The 19,667-nt window shown below is 51.7% G+C and overlaps 1 protein-coding gene across 1 annotated transcript in view; it reads right to left on the minus strand.

Annotated features, from left to right (window-relative positions):
* Positions 1-19,667, minus strand: part of NDUFA10 (NADH:ubiquinone oxidoreductase subunit A10) — a 50,988-nt gene that overhangs the window by 5,364 nt on the left and 25,957 nt on the right. Inside the window, exon 9 of the mRNA XM_032355379.1 lies at positions 19,067-19,175. Within this exon, the coding sequence (XP_032211270.1) occupies positions 19,067-19,175 (109 nt within the window). The remainder of the gene's footprint in view (positions 1-19,066; positions 19,176-19,667) is intronic.

The raw sequence follows: 19,667 nt of genomic DNA on the forward strand, positions 1-19,667 counted from the left end.
TGGTCCAGATGACGACTCTCTGTTCACACCGTGCGGGGGAGTCAGGGCTCCCACATCCCCGTGTGAATTTATGGCCTTGTGTAGGATTGGCAAACTATGGCCTGCAGGCCAAACCTGGCTGATGACTGTCCTATAGAAACAAGGTTCATGGGTACTCAGTCCCGTGGCAGAAACGAGTCCTGGGGACAGCAGGAGCAGGCCCTACAGAGCTCAACTGTTTACTCTCTGGCTTGTCTCAAAAAAACTGCTACCCGCTGCCCTAAGAGAAAGTGAACAAGGTGATGACGGGATCGAGGGACAAGGGACCCGGGTAGCTCAAGGAGAGGCTCCAGAGGCGGCCGAGACAGATACGTTTTGTTTGCAAGGTGATGCTACAGAGTGGGACTGCGGGAGAGTCTGACTCCAGGGAATGTCGCCCGTCATGAAACGCCACAAGCCAGGCTGGGATTTGTGCCGAGAGGTGGCTGATGAGATCAGAGATCGCACAGGGAGACTTCTCCCAGCTGCTTCCCTCAGAACCCAGCTGAGAGCAGTTACCTTTATTCACTCATTCTCCTGGGAAAAATCTCAATTCCCTCTGCATATAAAGCACACTGTGTCCTAGTGTCCTGAGTGGCATGAATAAATCCCATTTTCTCTAACCTCATGAAATACACAGAACACGTACAGCTTGTCAGAATGGAGGTGCCTGAGGATGGAGGAACCAGGTCTGACTCACGGGATCGGAGGCTTCAGGAACAGACGGGACCTGGTCGGCAGAGAGGAGGAAACAGCTTCGGCAGCAGGCCAGGCAGCAACCAGACAGTGCAAGGCATGGCCCACGGGAGCAGCCACAGTGGCCACAGTCCACCTGGATCCCTGCAGCCTTGGCCACAGCTCTGCTGCTCGGGACAGACCATGTGAGGACACCAGACAAACCCATGCCTCCTGATGGCCACAGCTTCCCCCACCATCTGGACACCAGAAACAGAGGTCGGGCTGGTTAGCATCTGCAGGCGGAGAGCTAGAGGGGAGGGCCGTGGGCAGAAAAGAAGGCCTGACATACTGATGGGGACGGACCTGGTTTGCGGCTGCGCATGTCCCTGCACATGTGGGGTGATGGTCCCAGAGGCCGGCAGAAGCCCCCTGGGGAAAGGGCACTCCTGGGGGCTGCCGAGACTCCTGGGGCTGAGGGACTGAGCTCCCAGCACCCGGGGCTCACCACACACCTGGCTACCAGGCTAACCCTCCCCTATGAGCCAGGCTGCTCAAGACTGACCACAAAGCTAAGACATCAAACCCCAGAAGCTTAAGCTGATTTGCAAGTGTGTCAACTGCCTGCTGGTTACATAGTCAAACACTCCTCAAGGGATGAAACAAGACTCATACAGAGATCTCACAATGGATGTTGAACGTGGAAAAGTCTCTAACCCTGGAAAGGGAAGATGTAACCCATATCTAGGGGAGAACAGATCAAGCCAACTCTGAGGTAACAAAGATGGGAAATCAGAAAAGACCAATGAAACAGCTATTATAAAAATACTCAGTATGCTCAAGGAATTAAGTGAGAAATGAAAGTAATGAGAAAACCAGAAAACATAAAAAGAAATAAATAAACTTCTAGGGTTAAAAAAAAAAAGGATATCTGAAATAAAATTCCACTGGTTGGGTGTGCTGCTCCAATGTGCCTATAGCGTCAGCTGCTGCCCGTGTCTACACCACGGTCACACTGGGCCATGTCCCCACAGAAGGTGCCCACTCAGCCTGGCCGGGAGCGGCAAAGGCTCTAGGCCCTCCTATTTCTTCAGGACATGGGACTCTGCTGACAGGTATCGCTGGCCCCGGGCCACCCTATCAGCCTGGCCAGATCCACCTCACTGCTGATACGCCTCCCTCCCTCTCCTGTCCCAGGCATCACATGGCACCAAGAACTAAGGGCTTCCCTGCACCTTATATCTTCTCTCCCCTTGATCCTTCATAGGTGTTTCCCCAAAACTCTTATCAATATCTACCTGATCCTATCCTGGCTGCTGCTCCTTGGAGAACCCAACCTAGCACAATGGAATTAATAGCATATTATATAAACATGAGAAAACCCCAGTGAACTTGAAGACAGGACAACAGAAACTATCCAAGATGAGGCACTGAGAAAAAGGCCAAAAACAACTGGACAGAGCCTCAGCAACCTATGGGTCATGAACTGTCAAGAGTCCCCAGAAGAGAATAAGAAACATCCAGAGAAATCATGACTAAACGTGTTACAAATGATATGTGAACAATGAACTGCTCATACCCGAGATGCTCCATGAACCCCAGGCAGGATAAGCACAAAGAAAATCACCCAGAAGCACGTGGTCACCAGGTGGCGGGAAGTAGTGATAAAGAGATGAAAAGAGGGTCTCAGAAGCAGCCAGAGAGAACAGGTCCCTCAGGTACGGGATGGCACACGGCAGGACTTCAGACTTATCCACAGAAGCCGTGTGGCCAGGGGTCCAGGGGGCAGTCTCAGGGTGTCAGAGGAAACAAGCGGCCAATGCAGAAGTCCGTGCTGAGTGCCGCCATCTATAAAAATGAAACGCAAGTGCGGGTGACTTTTTTGAGCAAGAGCTAACGACTCGTTGCCAACAGACCTGGGTGGTGGGAACAGTGAAGGCAGGAGGGGACTGGGGCTATGCAGAGGTGTCACACAGAGGCCGGGGCCTGCACAGAGCGCACTGGACAGCATAGCTAGTAGCCAGGGTGAAAGGTCATGAGAACAGCTTCCTCTAAAGATAACTGACCACGGCAGAGGCCAGGGGAGCTGGACAGAAGTCAGCTTGCTGTGTGTGGGCTGGCAGGATTTGACCAGCCACGTGTGAGCAGATGCTGGTGAGGGACAGACATGCACTAGAACAGCCCGGAGTGTTAATGAATGTGAAACCAGACGGTGTAGTTGATGAGTCAGCAGAAGAAATAAAACAGAAGAGGAAGATGGTTGACCAAGCCAAAAGAAGCCAGGAAAACAGAAAAGTAAGATACAAACTTTGAACCTCACTTGCTACGGGACTGAAGTGTCCCTTGCTTGAGGAGACCTCGCCTCTACCCAGCCCCTCTCCCAAGGCCAGAGGGCAGTGGTGAGTCACTTGCTCCCGCAGGGCCCCTGGGGGCCGGGGCTCCGGTTCTGGCCAAGAAGGCTGCCGGCTCTCAGCCCTGCTCACCAGCCAGCGCTGTCCTCCTCAAGCACCACCTCTCCTGGAGACGTGCGGCAAAAATCGCTGCCTTGTGAGGAATCACACCTCTGGGAGGAGTGTCCGGAGGCTCCATGACAGGGTGGCAGGAGGCCCCCAGAAGGAAGCCAGCCCTAGCTCTGGCACACGCACCTCCTGATCCGGTGAGTGTTGGGTTCTCAGGCATTCCCAAGTGGCCCTCCATGAGCAAGCAGGTGACCGGCTATCCCGGCCTCTGCCTCGTCTTTGTCCTTTCCCACGACTAGCTCTTCTTGCCCAGCTCCTGCCCCTTCCTCCAGGAGTGACCTGACGCAGACAGGGTGACTGTGTCCTCTCTTCCCCGTCTCTCCTCTTGGTGTCCAGGGCAGTCACTCACCTGCTTGATGCAAGCAGGCAGTCACTGAATTCCAAAACCAGCACTGTCTCACGCGCTCTGATGCCATGAGGGGCAGGTGGGTACTATCTCTCCTCGGAAAGGCGTCAAGTGACCTGCCCAAGCCACCTGACTGCAGGCGGCAGGCTGGACCCTCAAGTCTCAAGTCCAGGAATATCTTCCACAACCCCGTGTAAGAATCCGTTAAGTTAAACTGCAACTCCTAGCATGATGCAACAGCTAGTTGTCTGTCTCACCTGTGTGCTGCCTTCGTTTTTACTGAATTCCATTCCTTCCCTCCAGTGTTCTGTTCACCCTCCAGTCGGTATGGATGGAGCTCTGCTGCTCCGGTTTCTAGCTGTGCCAGGCCTGGGCATGCATCAGCGCCCAGCCCCTATCTACGTTGGCCTAGAGGTGGGCTCTCAGGGTTTCTCCACCCCCTTTCAGGTTTACTGCAAGTCCTGTTGGGGAACTTCTGGCTCCAGGCAGGCGTGTCAGGGGCACTCACAGATGCTCACAGCTCTTCAGCTGTGGAGAGCTAAACTAGATGTGTTAATACTGGCACCAGGTCCTTCGTTGTGGGACTGTAAAAAGGATAATTTTTAAAAAAGGATCAGATGAAGCCCTGCCTGGGGTGGGAAGTGGGCTGTAACAGGTATGACGGACTCTGCTTTTTCTAGACGCTCTAAGGAGCTCAAACGGCTAAGAAAGTCTGCAGTGACTTGGGGATTCCAATGTTCAACTTCTGTTATCGATTATTACATATAAATGCTAATGAGTTCCAAAAATAAAAATGTTTTATTAATTTTAAAGAACGTTATAGAAATTATTTAGTAAAGTGACTTCTTTGATATACAATGTCCCCAATTTTTCTTTATTGCTAAGCATAAATTCAGTCTAAAAACACTGAAATCAATCCCCTAAAATCTTATTTTACCAAAGACAATTTTCAGAAGCCATCTCTTTAAGAATAAGTGTCTTCTATTTTTAGCATAAACACCACAGCCTGTTACAAACACATCCGTATTTAGCTGCCAAACCCACTGCCCTAAGTATCACAGCACCATGCACTTTGCATGACTCATGTTAGCTGCGAGTGGGAAAGCTCTGACTCAAACCCCTGTTTAAAGACCTGAAAACAATATTCTTGCTAGAAATTCTCCAACAGCAGAACAGAGGGCACACACGGCGACATCCGGGCACCTGTGGTCTGCCAGGCTGTATGTGAGGACGTCACCCTGTGACCCGGCGCCAGCAGAGCCCAGACAGCATGTGGTCATCTGCAATCACACTCAACCTGAAGCACCAGGTGAGAAGTCCATGTCTGACACGAATTGCCCTGCCCCAGGGACGCAGGTCATCTTCCACACGCGGGAACCTAAGCGCCAGGGCATGCAGACGGACAAGGAGTGTCAGCCCCGCGCTCAGCAAGCAGCCACGTTAGCGTGTCCTCCAGCCTGCGAGCAAGGGGCAACCGCAGACACCATGTACTCACTCTCACTCAGCGGAACAATTTCTAAACAGAGAATCTGCAGTTTAACACAAAAAAACAGGTACCAAGCTAAGTTCTGAGGCCCGAGTGTCGAGCGGAGTCTAGTAAGCTTTCTCCGTCAGCTCGCTGAGGCCAACGACTCCAAGGCTCTCCCATTACTGCGAGTGTGGCCTTACCCAAGAAAGCCCCGCGGAGGCAAGACCGCACGGTGTTGACATAGTCCACCGACAAAGTACCACTCTTCTAGACAATGCTAACTTGGGACTGAGACAAAAACAACTTGAGATAGTAAAGAAATAAAAATAGCAGGAGAGAAAGCAGAAGACTCTGTCGTCCTGGCAACTGTCTCGGACATGATCAGATTTGTGGAGGGAGCTCCGTATCTTAATAGCATCTGGCCTCCCTAAATTGAAAAGACACTGAACCAGTAAAGCGGAAACCAATTCACAGCTTTTCTGCCCCAAGGAAGGACTGCACAGAAATAAGAAGTAACCCAGTATAGGGTTTGAAAAATGACTTTAAAAAATTAGTAGCCTGCTATGCATACATCGGCACTCACATGAGTGTTCACAGGTTGTGCCAACAACAGAATGGGGGCTGAGTGAACGGGAAATATATGGATAAATAAACTCAGACTCCAGACACTTGTGCCCCTCTGCATACATCACTTCAGGAGAAACCTGAGATTGCCCAGGCAGTCACCTGGAGTATGATGGATGGGTGCCCGAAAACCACCCTGACTCCAGCCAGAGCAATGAGAGAGCTGAACTAACACCCGCGTCACAGGATCAACAACACAAAACCAAAATTTAAAATTCCTATTTATATGGAATCTTAGCAACTTTCTGTTCTCAACAGGTCTGTCTTCACTAGTCTGCACCCCTAGGCCACCAATACAGCCAAACAGGAAATGCTCACAACACCCCGACCCCCCCACCCAGGGACCCCAAGCCCAGCTGTGCATGGCGTCCTCCCCAGCACTCCCCCACCCGGCTGTGCACAGGGACTCAATGTGACGGGATGGAGCCCGGTCTGTGCCCTGCAGGAAACCTTCCAGCCTCCGGCTCAGACAGCCTCTCTGCGGCCCATTCACTTGGGAAGAGTAACAACCTGCCCTCCCAGACAGCAGCTAGGGGCCGAACATAGCTACTCATAATTAGCTGTCCTTGTGCATGGCTTCCCGGTCAGGCCGGCCTCTCTACTCTCACCCCTGCTCCAGGTCCCCTTGTCCCATACACCCCACCTTTATCCTAGCCAGCCTTCCAGAAGGCCTCTTCTTCTTACTGCCAACAAGCACGAGGGCATCAAGGCCCTACAAGAATCTGGCCCATGTTGCACACCTGCCACTCGCTACCAGAATGCATTCGCCAGCCGGACAGCATCTTCCGAACCATCACCCTGAACTTCTGTCTTCCACATCTTCCCATATTAGGGAGCTGCCCTGAGCTAACCAACCTCTGAGCCCCACTGTCTCCCTAGCTCTGAAATTCACAGCAGAGAGCTTCTTGTAGTCAATGAGTAATCCCAAATAAAGCCCACAGACCACCCTCAATTTTGAACTGATAAAAGTCCTTTCTACCTCTTTTTCTTTCACATAATACATGACCCATCACCCTGCCTCTAGCCTTCACAAAGCTGTTCCTTCTCCCCCCAAATTGGGGAGGGCCCTCGTCTACTTGGCAAGCCATCATCCTTATAATCTTGAGATTCTTGACACCTGACACTTGAATCCCCACCATGAGCCCAGGAACTACACCATGTGCTATGCTCATGCGTGTGGTGCCCAGTGGTCAGCGAGCCTGTGGGGCACAGGGACCGGGTCTGTCCCCGCATCCTGTGCATGGTGTCTGGGTGGGCTGTGCAGTGAAAGGGCACCAGCTGACACTGGCAGAGGACAGCTCCAAGGAAGAGGCAGTTCTGCAGTGACAAACTCCATCCTTGGTGCAGAGCCTGAAACTGGGCCCCTGACTCCAGGCCATCAGAGCAAAAAGGAAACAGAGAGCCAAACCCTTAGCCCATCGGCTCCCGGGACACAGGCTACTTCTGGGGTACAGGACTGCTGGGCCCCAGGACAAATGGTAGCTCAAATCCTACAAAGACAAGCAGAAGTAAAAATCACAACGTTGCAGGAAGCAGAATGAGCCAGTTGAATCCCGTGACCTGGACGCACACCCCCCAGACTTGGGCCCCGGTGCCATGGAGCCTGCCCAGCCACGGGAGGACGTGGAATCTTCACCCCAAGGGTGTCCCTCAGCTCAGGCAGGCAGCGAGGCTCCAGCTGGGGGACCCAAGCCAGGCAGCCGGACACAGCAGCAGGGTCCCTGGCTTAGGGCCACCAAAGCCGGCTTTCCTTCAGGCTGACCCTCTGGACCCACTGAGGCAGGCCAGCTAAGGGGCAGGGGTCCAGAGTCCATGAGGGCTCACCTCCACAGCCCACATTGCCACTGTGTGTGTGTGGGTGAGCACTGCCCTCCCATCATCCCCACTGACTGGCTTCCAAGAGAAGCCACAAAGGCAACAGGATCCACAGAGACACACCACCACCATGCAAATGTGACACCAGGAACATTCCGTAGCTACAGAGTTTGACCTGTCCAGACCTCTTCTGGGAACCTCTACCCCTGTCCCCAGACTCGTTAGCCATCAAAGCACCTGTGGACACCATGCTACACACAAAAACCTTTCTCTTGTGCAAACGTAAATGCAGGAAGTCTAACAGCTACAATCTACCCTCTGAGCCTGGGGCTGGAAGGTTAACTCAGGAACATGAGGCTTTTGAGGCAGCAGCCCGCGTATAGGCTGGTGTGCATGCCCCGCACTGACCTGAGCATGCTAAGCCCCACACCTCCCCACAGGTAGCTTCTCTCGCTGGCCAACCGGCCCTCCAGCAGCCGTGTCTCTCGTGCAACAAGAGCCGGTCTGCCGGGGTCCTACGGAGCAGGGCTCCACTCTCCCTCAGGGTGGCTCCTTCCACAGAAGCAGGGCGGGCTCTGTGGAAAGACTGTCCAAGTCCTCCGAGTCCTCCGGGAGCAGCCATACTTGCCTGCAAGCCGGGATCCCTTTCGCGCCTCTGCAACCTCTGGCTGCCCTGCGCCCTCTCCCTCCCTCCCTCCCTACGTGCTCTCGCTCCTTAGCCCAGCAACAGACTGAGCCTGTCTCAGCCTTTAGAAATAAAACAACATGCCAACAAAATATGGGAAAGCCTACTTCTACCATTCTATCCAAACTCTCCTCCTGAGGTCCAGCAGCCTGCCCTGCCCTGCTGGTAGCAGTGACAGGGGGTACATGTGAGGGTGGGGTGGAGGGGTTGGTTGGGGGTAGCGGGGGCAGGGAGTGGGGGCAGGGAAGAGGGGAGAGCAGGGGAGGAGGGGAGAGCAGCGGTGGAGGGAGGAGCAGTGGAGGTGGGGAGCAGTGGCGGGGGTGGCAGGGTGGCAGCTGCCAGCCTAACATCCCACCTTTCCAGGCCCCAGGCCAGCACACTATCTGGGGAGGAAGAGGCAGGTCCTCTGCGACCAGGGCACTTCTACTCCCTGCCAAGCCCCCTGCATGGAATGGGTCACAGCTCTGCCGATGGCACCTGTCACTGTCACTGCAGAATCTACTTAAGTGTCACGAAAACGTTGAAGTCTGAGTCTGACAAGGAGGCCCAGGCTGCAATCCTCCCAGTAAGGGAGCAACTGTAAAAGGCTGGGGGGGTACCCTGTGTTCCCAGCAGTCCTCATGCTCTTCAAGCCACTGCCACGAGTGCCCCTGACAAGGAGGATGTGGTCGACACGCGGGTTGGACCACAGCACCACTCCAGTGTGTAGACAGGGCACACAGGCATCTGAGGTGACAGGCTGTCCCCTGGAAAGGCTCCAGTGAGCCACCCTTTCTGGGGTCATCCAGTTCATCAGCGAATTCAGTGAGCATCAGGCTAACAGGTGTCCACGACTAAGCGTGCCTGTGGCCCCATGAACAAAACCACTGTTCTGACAAACAGCTTCTGCTCTCACAAACCCTGTGACCCATCAGCTCAACTCGCCCCTCATGATCCAGCCACTGAAGGGGACAGGTCCTAGTATGCCTGCACTTGCTCCCAGCATCGCGCCCACCCCAGGGTTTGAAGGAAAGTAGGGAGACAAACAGCACACCCACTGCCGCACTGCATCCCTCCCTCAAGCACCCCCTGTTGGAACCCTTCCACAATAGCTTATTTAGCTATAAACCTGACACATAGGAACAGATCCAACTCCTGGAAAAGGGCAAGCCCATCATTGCAAATAGGGCCTCTCGGGTAACAGAACGTAGCTCACCCCGGGAGTCACAGCCATGTCCCCCTTGTCTCTCAACAAGACTCCCCAAACCCCCTGCTTCTCTGCCCCCACCCTAGAACATGGCAAGCACATAATCTCTGCACATAATTCAGACCCGATCACTCTCAAAACAGTGCACTGGCTTATAGTCTCACGAAAATGTCACCCCAGGCTTCACAGCACTGCCTACAGCCCCCATCCCCAATCATGCCCCGCTAACTTCCACGTTCTCCTCCAGCCCTGCCTACACCCCCACACCCCCATTTCACCACAGCAGGCCCAGCCTGCCTCCACCTCCAAAGCCCTGCCCGCAGGTGTGGCTCGGTCACCCCTCTCTGTAGCACACCTCTGCCCAAGATCAACTTATTCCTGCCCCATCCCACTTGAATGCCCTGTTACATGTAAGCTTATTGGCTGGACCTCCTTCCCCAACCAGGATGCAAGCTCCTTGAGAACAACACTGTTTTAGTCCCCAATGTGGCCCCGATGCTGACAACAGTGCCTGGAACAACAGACTTGCCAAGGGACAGGGGAGTAAATGCAAAATGGGGAGGTGACAGTTCTGTCGGGTGGCAGCAGTGTTAAGCTTACCAGCAAGTGTTCAGGGTAGACTGTCACTCCCGGAAATAATTTAGTGCCCACACAATGCCTGAATATGTCTTCTAGACAGGACTCTCTGATGCTAACAGGAGACACAAAGTCTTTCATCAGTCAGCTCTCCTTTCTTGCCTTGAGAGTCGGGGATTTAATGAATTCTCTGTCCCAGGGGCTCACCAAGCAAACACCTGTTGAGCCTAGAGAGACAGAGCTTCCAACTCAGACCCTCACTAGTGCGGCTACAGGCAGACCCAGCACCCAAACCAGCTTGCAGAGCATGGAGAACATCACAGCGGCTTTCTGTTTCCAGCCAAACAACAGCCCCAGAGCCCTGAAAGAGCTCTTGATATAAAACATCTAGAAATGCTTTTAAATGCATTGCTGAGCTCTGCAAGAAATCACAAAGGTTAGAAATGAAGAGCAGGGTGAAAACCAGCATGGCAAGCTGAAGCCTCAGTGGCCCTGGGGACGTGAGAAGAGCTGCCTGGAGCCAGAAGGCAGAGCTGCCGTCAGGGTGAGGTGGGGCCCGAGGAAGGGAGTCCTTACCAAAGCACAGCTCTGGAGGGTAGCAGCTCCCGTGGAAGGCAGAACAGAAGAGAGCCCGGGCCCTGCAGAGACCTCCGCTGCCATCTGGGGAATTTACAGCCACGATCTGTCCTCACACGGGTCTGAGGGTTCCAGCTGCACTACCTCAGGGGCCTGGAGCCCCTGCTGGTCGTGAGTCTGGGGGCTGGCAGCAGCAATCAGTCCTTACAGGATCAGGACAGCCAGAGCTAGTGAACAGCGTCAGATGCCCCAGTTCCTGAAACGTCTGGGGCACACTCACCCCAAAAGAGCATCGTCATTTCTTCAAATTCAAATTTAACTGGGGATCCTGTATTTAGGAGGGACTCTCATTACGTGTCCACGGATAGAGGCCCACAAAGCATGAACTTAGTGTCACAGTTTCCAAAACACAGAAGGGAAAAAACCACCCCTATAGGTAAGAATCAGAGGAAATGATAAATGATAAAGTCTGGATGATCCTCCAAACCTGGTATTACCAGACAAAGAAGAGAAAAAACTGTATTTGAGATGCTTAAAGAAAGAGAAGCTATTGAAAACATAAGCAAGAATAATATCCCATACACAAGAGTAAAAAATTGCTGGTGTAAGTAAAAAAGAAATTTATACCCCGACCCAAAATAGCAAAGACAGAAGGAGCAGAAAGATCCTAGAAGAGAAAGGGAGACTGTGACGTTTAATTAAAAACAAAAGGTCCGCGCACTGCTCCCGCTTCCAAGATGGCACTTCAGAAGTGCCATCCAGTAACTCCTAACCGCAAGTACCAGCAAGTTCAGGATCCACCATAAAATATGCATCATAAGTAATGGATGTATTACCCCGTGCAGAGCCCACCCTCCTGCTTCCAGTGTCTCCACAAGCATGCTGCAGATATATTTTAAGTTCCTCGTGAAATCATGAGGTGCAACTGTAGTAATTTCATTACCTTTATTACATGTGCCAGGTTTACAGAAACTTCTCATGCTGTTGGTGGAGCGTGGCTAAGACACATTTTCAACATTAAAAACACTTTTTTTCCCCTAGAAAATGAATAACAGCCTAGCAGAAAAGTCATCTTCCAAGGGTCTCTGCCATAAGGGCACCCACCACCCCACGCATTCCAGGAAACAAGTAGCCAGAGAATGTGCTCTGCTCCAGCATCAAACAATTCCTCCTCTTGCAGAAACAATTCTTTGAAACATCCCCACGCTGCTCACTTGTCTCCCAGCAGCAAACCCACGAGCGCATCAGGTGTCTCGGAGGCAGGCCAGCTGTGCCCGCTGCTCCCTCGAGCATCTCTAGACAAGAGCTCTGAAGCCTGGCCAGGGACCCCTTTCTGGGAGCAGATCTCCCCAGGTCTCCCCAACAGCTGCATGTGAGATCGACACAAAGCCTTCATCACTCATCCCTACACCTCCCACCACAGGCTCTCTAGGGGACACTTGGTAACAACGGACATCCAAACAGAATACTCTGTGAATGAGGACAACTGGTCACTACGATTTACATTCTATCTAATTCCAATTTACCTTTTTTGTTTTTTTAAAAAATATCAAGTAACTGAGGTTCCTTTAAAAACATCGGCACTCTTCTAAAGGTTCACACAATTCCCACTCAGCGGGCACCTGCAAAGCCTACGGAGTGCATGGTCACTTCCTGCAAAGGGAGCGGCACCTACATGGCCGCAGCCAGGGCGTCAAGGCCAACACCAGCAGGGACATGGTGTGTGTGTGTGTGTGGCCCGCGATGTGGTGGGAACAGAGCTTCACCTCTTGGCAAATACAAACCTGGGCTAATCCTGAGAAAAACATCAGACAAACCCTACCTGAGGAACGGTCTATAAAATCCTGACCATCTTCCTTACAACTATCCTAAGGACCAAACACAAGGAAATGAGATAGTCATGGCCAAATGGAGTTTCTGGAGATGTGACAACTCAGTGTCATGTGGTCCCTGGATGGTCCATGGATAGCCCCTGGATGGGGTCCTGGAACAGAAACAGAGCACTAGGGAGACTCAGGACATCAAACATGGTATGGACTCAGTGAACAGTACTGCACAGACGCCGGTCAGTCCCCTGCTACAGTACACCACACCCACGTAAGACGTCAGCAAGGGAAGTGGGGTGTGGGGCACATAACACTCCGGCAGCTGCACAACTTTCCTGCAAATCTAACAATGTTCTAAAAGTGCTTCTTTAGAATACTTAGACATTTTTAAAATTCTTTTTTTAATGCTTAGAAATTTTAATTAAAAATTCCAGCATTTCTAAGTATTTCATTAAAATTTTAAGTTCAATAGAGTAGATTCTCTAAATACTCACAAATTTAAAAGTAAGACATTAACACACAGAACATAATAATGATGGAAAACTGCCAAATACCCCCAGCATGTCTGTGATTCAAATGGCTAACATACTCAGCTTCTGGGGGACCGGTGCAGACGACACGTCCCTCCTGAGCCACCAGGAGAGACGGGAAAAATATCTGTGCAAAGGCACGAAGGCAGGGAAGTTCCAGGTCCCCAGGAGGAAAGCAGAAGAGGCAAGCTGCCAGTGTGCCTGCAAAAATGCCTCCCCAGGGCCCGCCTACCCCCGCAGGGGTAGCTGCGAGCCCAAGAAGCCGCAGGGGAGGGGTCGGTGGAGACAGAAGGACAGGTCAGAACCCATTGCATAGCAAGCCCCACTGAGTGTGCCCTCCTCAGGAAGGGCAAAGGGCAAGCAAAGCAGGCCTCACAATCCTACACTGGGCATCTGGTGCTGGGTCTGTGGATGGGCTCCGGTGACCCGCTGGAAGTTCAGGCCTGCCAGAGACAGCATCTGCCTCCTCTCAAGGTAAGAAAACGCCATCCAGAGTGTCCAGCTATCTTTACGGTAACTGGCGCTTAAAGGAAAGAAAAAGAAAGCACACAGGAAAACAGGACTGAATGATCAACCATGGAAGGACTGGGAGAGAGTCGGGCAATTTAAATAAATCGAAAAGAGGTAACTTTGTGATGAGTGTGTTCAAGTAAGGAGGGGACAAAATAATTTCAGCAGGTCACTTGACATAATAAAAAATGGAAATTCCAGAAACAAACAGGACTAGGATTACAATTAAACACGGAAACAAGGACCGGCAGGTCTAGGAGCCAATGAGAAAGAGCTGGGAAGATGAGCACCTTGGAAGCCCCACAAGAAGAACATGCCCGGCTGAGGGTCATGGAGAAACAGGATGGAAACAACAGAAGAGCATCGGGGCACAGAATGTGCTCGAAGGTCCCCATGGCTGACTGGGGCCCAAGAATGGGAGTACTCGGAGAGGGGTGCAGGCCACACCTAGCAAGAGGTCCTAGTAAGTCTTCCGAAACTGGGACAAATGTTAGTCAAAGAACATTAGGAACCCAAGCAGAGACAAAAGTACAGACGCGTGTGCGGGGGCACCAGCAGGAGCTGGGACATACATGTTCACTGAGACATATGAGCGTGGTGTGAAACAGGTCACACGTCAGCTACCCCAGGAAGCACGTACCCCAAGGCCATGAATGCCAGGCCCCTTGCCACATGAGAAGCCTACGAGTGGGGACAAGGAAGCCAGACCCTGTCGCGCCACCCCGGGACTGCAGGACTGCCATGAGCTCGGAGTTGCTGGCCCACGAGAGGCAGAGGTAAATGCAGGCGTGTGGGTGAAGGATAAGAGCCTGGGGGTCCGTGGCCACACAGCCAAGTAAGTGAACGTGCAGGGAGGAGAGAAAGTGCCGGCTTCCAGTGGGGTAAGAAACAGCACTGGGGGAGCAGTGACAGAGCTAGGAAGGCAAAGTCTGGCGACCGTTACATTAATATCCGAGCCACTGAGTGCAAGCCCACTGAGGAGATGGACAGTCCTCCCTCCCTGAAATATTGCTACATTACAAGGACTAAAAGAGCAACTTCCAGTGAAGACAGCCCCTCTGCCAAGTGATCAGAGTCAGCACAGTCTGAGCGCAGGCCCACGGGTGCCCTGGGCTGAGCTGACACGTTGGATTCCAGGAGATTCAGAAAGGCAGGCGTCTGAAGCCTGGTCCCGGCAAACAGCAAACACCACCAAACGGAGGGCCATTTGAACACAGCCTGTCCTGTCCTCCTCCGAAGTGCCAAGGAAAGCCGGAGTGACAGGTCAGGCTCAGAGACCAGCCACATGCAGGCCGCTCTCCTACATCTGGTCTTCCTGCTCTCCAGAGCAGCTCTGGGATGGTGGGGGACCTCGAAGGGTCTATAGATTAGAGGTAGGAACATAGGAATATGAACTTCCTGGCTTTGACAGCTGTGCTGTGGGTGGGAAGAGAATGCCTTAAAGCCACAGTTCTCTCCTTAAACCAGATTCTGGGCCCCATCCCTAGGAGGTCTGTGCCGGAGAACTGGCATGGGGCCCGAGAGCCTACCTCCCCACAGGGCCAGGTGGGGCTGCTGCAGGGGCCCACTGAGAACCACCTCTGCACTGCCTGTGGCTAAGAGGGCATCTGGAGAGCTCACGATGGCTCGGCAGATGGTATGTTCTGCTCTCGTTCATTCCGTAAATTTGAAGCATTCCAAAATAAAAAAACAGATAAAACAAGGATCCTAGAGACCATTTTTAAACTTAAGAATTCTTATTTTTTGTCAGCCAGGATTCTTCAGGCTGTAGAGTGAGAGCATGGAGAGAGGAGGGGACAGGGCGCAGGGGAGCCTGGGGCAAAGCTGCAGGGGCACGGACCACAGACAAGGATGAACACTGTTGTCTCTAGGGCCCACAGTGCTTGGAGAAGTGATACAGATGACAAAACAGCACAAAAGACAGGAGCTGGGCAAACGAGGAGAAAGCCCCAAGACCCCTGTTCTGGAACTAGAGACCTAGCGCACTGTGGACAGCAATACATCGAGGATGGATATTTAACTACCTGACTGGCTACTGAACACTACTAAGAGAATGAGAGCTAGGAAGTGAACAGAGGAAGGAAGCAGAATGAAAATAAACAAAAAACACCTTAATGCAAAAGAGGGCCAGAAAGGAAAAAAACAGAGCAGGTAAGAAACACACAAAACATGGAGTAGGAGGAGCTCCTGAGACAGGAGTGCAACAGCAGCTGCACTGAGTGTGAAGAGGGAGACAGTCTCAAAATGCAGATGGGACGAAAGGCGAGGCACAACCATCTCAGGGAGCACAGCGCCCGCCGGCAACACGGACATGTGGAAAGGCCACTGGCAGAAGACGGCATAAGACGCCACATAGCTAGTGAAGAAAGCAAACTTTGGGGACAAGCACCACCCACAAGGGAGGCTTCAGGGCACACACACCCAACGACATGGCCTTGGCATGTGCAAAGCACAACGGCAGAGAACCATGGGAAGGAACCAATCCACCAACAGTGGCGGACTTGCACATGTTCCACCCAGCAGACCCATGGGGACCCAGACCAGCCCGGGGGAAGGTGATGTGAGTCACGCCCCCACAGATGTCACCTCAAGACTCCAGCAGGACGCCACACACAGCATAAGTGGAAGGGGTGCTCTCCTTCAAGACCACAAAATGTCACCAAATTGACCAAATGCTGAGTCTCAATCACATGCAAGGATTGAAATTATACAAATTATGTTTCTGATTAGAGCAGAATTAAGCCAGAAATCAGTAACAAAAAGATAATTAGAAAGATCCCAACTGCTTTTAAATTATCCAGTATAATTCAAATTAGCATACTGGTCAAAACAGAAATCAGATTGAAACTAGAAAATATTCTGCGTTGACTAAGGAAAACCCAACATCAAGACTTAGGAGATCAAGACAGACCTGAAGGGCAATGTGTCTAGCCTTAAATGCGTCTATTCAAGAGCAAGATCAAAAATCAATGATGTCTCTATTCATCTTAAGAAGATGGAAAAATAGCAAATAAAGAGAAAAAATAAAGAGCAGTCACCAGTGAGCCAGAACGTGCAAGAATATGTACCATATGACACCAGTCAGGCCCTTGAATGACAAGCTCCCTCCAGAGCGGAGGAGGACGCAGACCCCAAACTCAGCACATGTAACCACCTGATCAAAACCTCTTTGTGGTTATCACGAACATCTCAAACATGACTGACAAATTCCGCACCCCTCTCCGAAACCTGTGTCTCTATGTCTTGCCAACACCTGCCAGTTCCAACTCCAGTTCTGGTTGCCGAGGCCAAAACCCAGCAAACAGCTTACTTGCTTCTCTCTTCCAGTACGAAGTTTTAACAGACTCTGTTGTTTGTACTCATCATCTGACCATCTCTTGAACCTTGGTCCAAGCTCATACTGCCCCTTGGCTGATATTCCTATTAGGCCTCCCAACTGGCCTCCTTGCCTCTGTTCATGCCCCTATTCCACCCAGTGTCAGGTTAGAAACCAGAATGTTCCCACTACAAAGCACATCACACACATTCCCCCTCCACTCCTGTAGAGCCCTCAACTGGCCCAGGAGGCGTCCTCCCTGTGTCTGTGCTGATAATGCCATGCCTCACCTCTGTCGCTGCCCATCTCCCTGCCTGGGTCCTTTCTGCCCTACACTCCACCTGCTCCCTTCAGGTGGCTCTGGAAGCATGACTCCAGCTTTTCAAATCCAGCCCCTGCCTTGCCAGGCTTTGCCCTGCCCTCTTCTGGGGACTGAATTTTCTCCACATCACCTGTCGCCATCATCTGACACATTCTGTTTTACTGCTTCCTTGCACTCTGACGTACACACCATGAGGGCAGCCACGTCTCCAGTGTCTAGGACAAGCATGGTCCCTGGCACACACTTGGAAAGCATTCAGTGGAAAGAGTGACTGAACTGATGGAACAAAGGCAGTGAGCGGGTGGGAGGACCAGATGAAAAGGCCTGAGGCCTGCTGAACCGTCAGTGAGCAGAGCTCAGCCACTCAACTCATGTGAGGCCCCCTCCCCACTTGGGGTGACAGCTGCGTAAACCCCCTGCTTACATTTGGAAAAACCGAATACGTTTAGAGGAAACCTCGCATGAGGGACAAGCAGAAAGCCAGAGCCGCTCATCATAAACGAGAAAGAGCCTTAGAAAAGTTACTCATCAGCCCCACACATCAGTGACTCCAAAGTCTCTGAGATGCCGCCTACTGTTTCCTTGTTTAAAAGTGAGGTCGTCAAAACTAAGAAACGTTAAAGACCTATCATGAGTAAATCAACACACTGACATAATCAGATGAATTTTTTAAAAATTTGAAAGGGCAAGAATTTCTCACTAGGTAATAGAGTATTTATGTTTTCAAGCCCCCCCACAGCACCTGCGCAAACTGCATCGGGGAGACGGTGGCGGACGCCCTCGTGGTTGTGGTGGAGAAGAGGCTCCGTGCAAGCCAGAGTGCCCATGTCCCAGGGCCCGGCCAGGGCTCAGCAAGGACAGTAGCGGCAAGGCCGGAAGGGCGGGCCACGGGTTTTGCGTGCTTGCACGTGGGACACAGGGGAGACAGAAGAAGCCACAGCACCAGTCCAAGCACCATGGCGGCTGCCTGGACAGAGGTGGGAGTCCTGAGGACACAGAACAAAATGAGGTCACTTGTGCACTGAGCTCAGCAGGACACTGGTGCAAACAAGGCATCGGCGGCAGGGAGGAACCAGCCCAGCCCCTAGGCAGCACCAACCCGCCGAGCGCCACACATGTACATGCTAACAGTGGTCAGAAAGGAGACGCGCACATACACTATCTGTGGGTACTGCTGAGGGATGGCCTCAGAGTTCTGTGTACTTCCCCAAGTTCCTACAATGAATCCAATCACTTCCAAAACAACCAGAAGAACTCCGGTTAAAGAAAATGCCGAGTTATCTCCAGTAAAATAGCATGTAGTGGGATATACTTGTGGACACCCAGTCAGTGCTTGAAGCAACTTGCAAGCATCAGAAAATTACGGTAATGCAACAATATTTAAGGCTGAAACTTATCTAAATGCTGGCTGCCCAGCTTGGTGATCTAATCTAAGTGTGATCCTTCCACACATTTGCCAGTAACAAGCCCCACCCATGGCTGGTGTAGAAATGGATCGTGCCCTTAGCCTTCCACTGACGGAAGGACTCCCAGAGAAGTCTCTCCCTCATCTGCGGGCTTCTACTACACAACTTATATGTGCCCTCAAAGTTCATGGAATTCTGCCTGAAATGACTATCCACAAACAATTCAGAAAACAAGCAATTCACAAAAATGTATGGAAATCAGAGAAGACCAGTAACACATTCGGAGCCTGCTGAGCTCCACCTCCCCTGACCTGGCTCTGCACCCCAGCCCTGTGCTCTCCCCCGCCGCAGATGCACGGCTTCATTCCCTGTGGACACAGGTACCATAAGGAGTCAAGCAACACCCCAAGTGCGCTCTGCAGACAAGAGCTAGACAACAGACAGCGTGTCCCTATCAAGATAACACGCTGTGGCATGTGGTCCTGTGGAGAGAGGAGCTGCACCAGTGACAGGAAGGGGAGGTGAAGAAGGGAGAATTACTTAAATGAAAAGGAAGCTCTTTCACTAAAACAAACAGGCAAAAAACAACAAAAACCTTTTCAGGGATGTGACCTTGGGGCCAGTCGCAGGGTTCATAGCAGACCGCTCACCTGGTTTCCCAATCTCACCTTTGTGAATTTCTGGAAGAGACGGTCACTCTGGTGAGCTCCAATCGTGACTTCCGGGAGGTAGATGGGAATGGTTGTATAATTCAGCACCTCCAGCTTATTCTGAACCCTACAAAATAAAATAAATAGAGACCACGCTAAACCATTGAAACACAACAAAATAAGCTGTAAGACTGATTTTCTAAAAAGTACATAAAGCCAAATAAATGCCATTCATTCCCAGATGGTCCTCTGGACGCAAACCTTTACCCCAAAGACCATGAGGTCTGTGTGCAACTATTTTTCTGAGGTGACCTTCAGAACCAGAGGGGGAGTCTCCCGAAAGCCTGAGCAGCCACAGGGGACCACCTTTCCAGAATGGATGAAGTTTGGGAGATATGTGAGCCCTCACTAAAACATGCAAAACTAATGAATCTTTTTTTTTTCTTTTTTCCAAAAAATTGGCAGAAGACATGAACAGACACTTCTTCATTGACATATAAATGGCTAACAGACACATGGAAAAAATGTTCATCATCACTAGCCATCAGGGAGATTCAAATCAAAACCACACTGAAGGGGCACCTGGGTGGTTCAGTGGGTTAAGCCTCTGCCCTCAGCT

The sequence above is a fragment of the Mustela erminea genome, chromosome 8 (assembly GCF_009829155.1).
Source record: "Mustela erminea isolate mMusErm1 chromosome 8, mMusErm1.Pri, whole genome shotgun sequence".
In the NCBI taxonomy this organism is placed as follows: domain Eukaryota; kingdom Metazoa; phylum Chordata; class Mammalia; order Carnivora; family Mustelidae; genus Mustela; species Mustela erminea.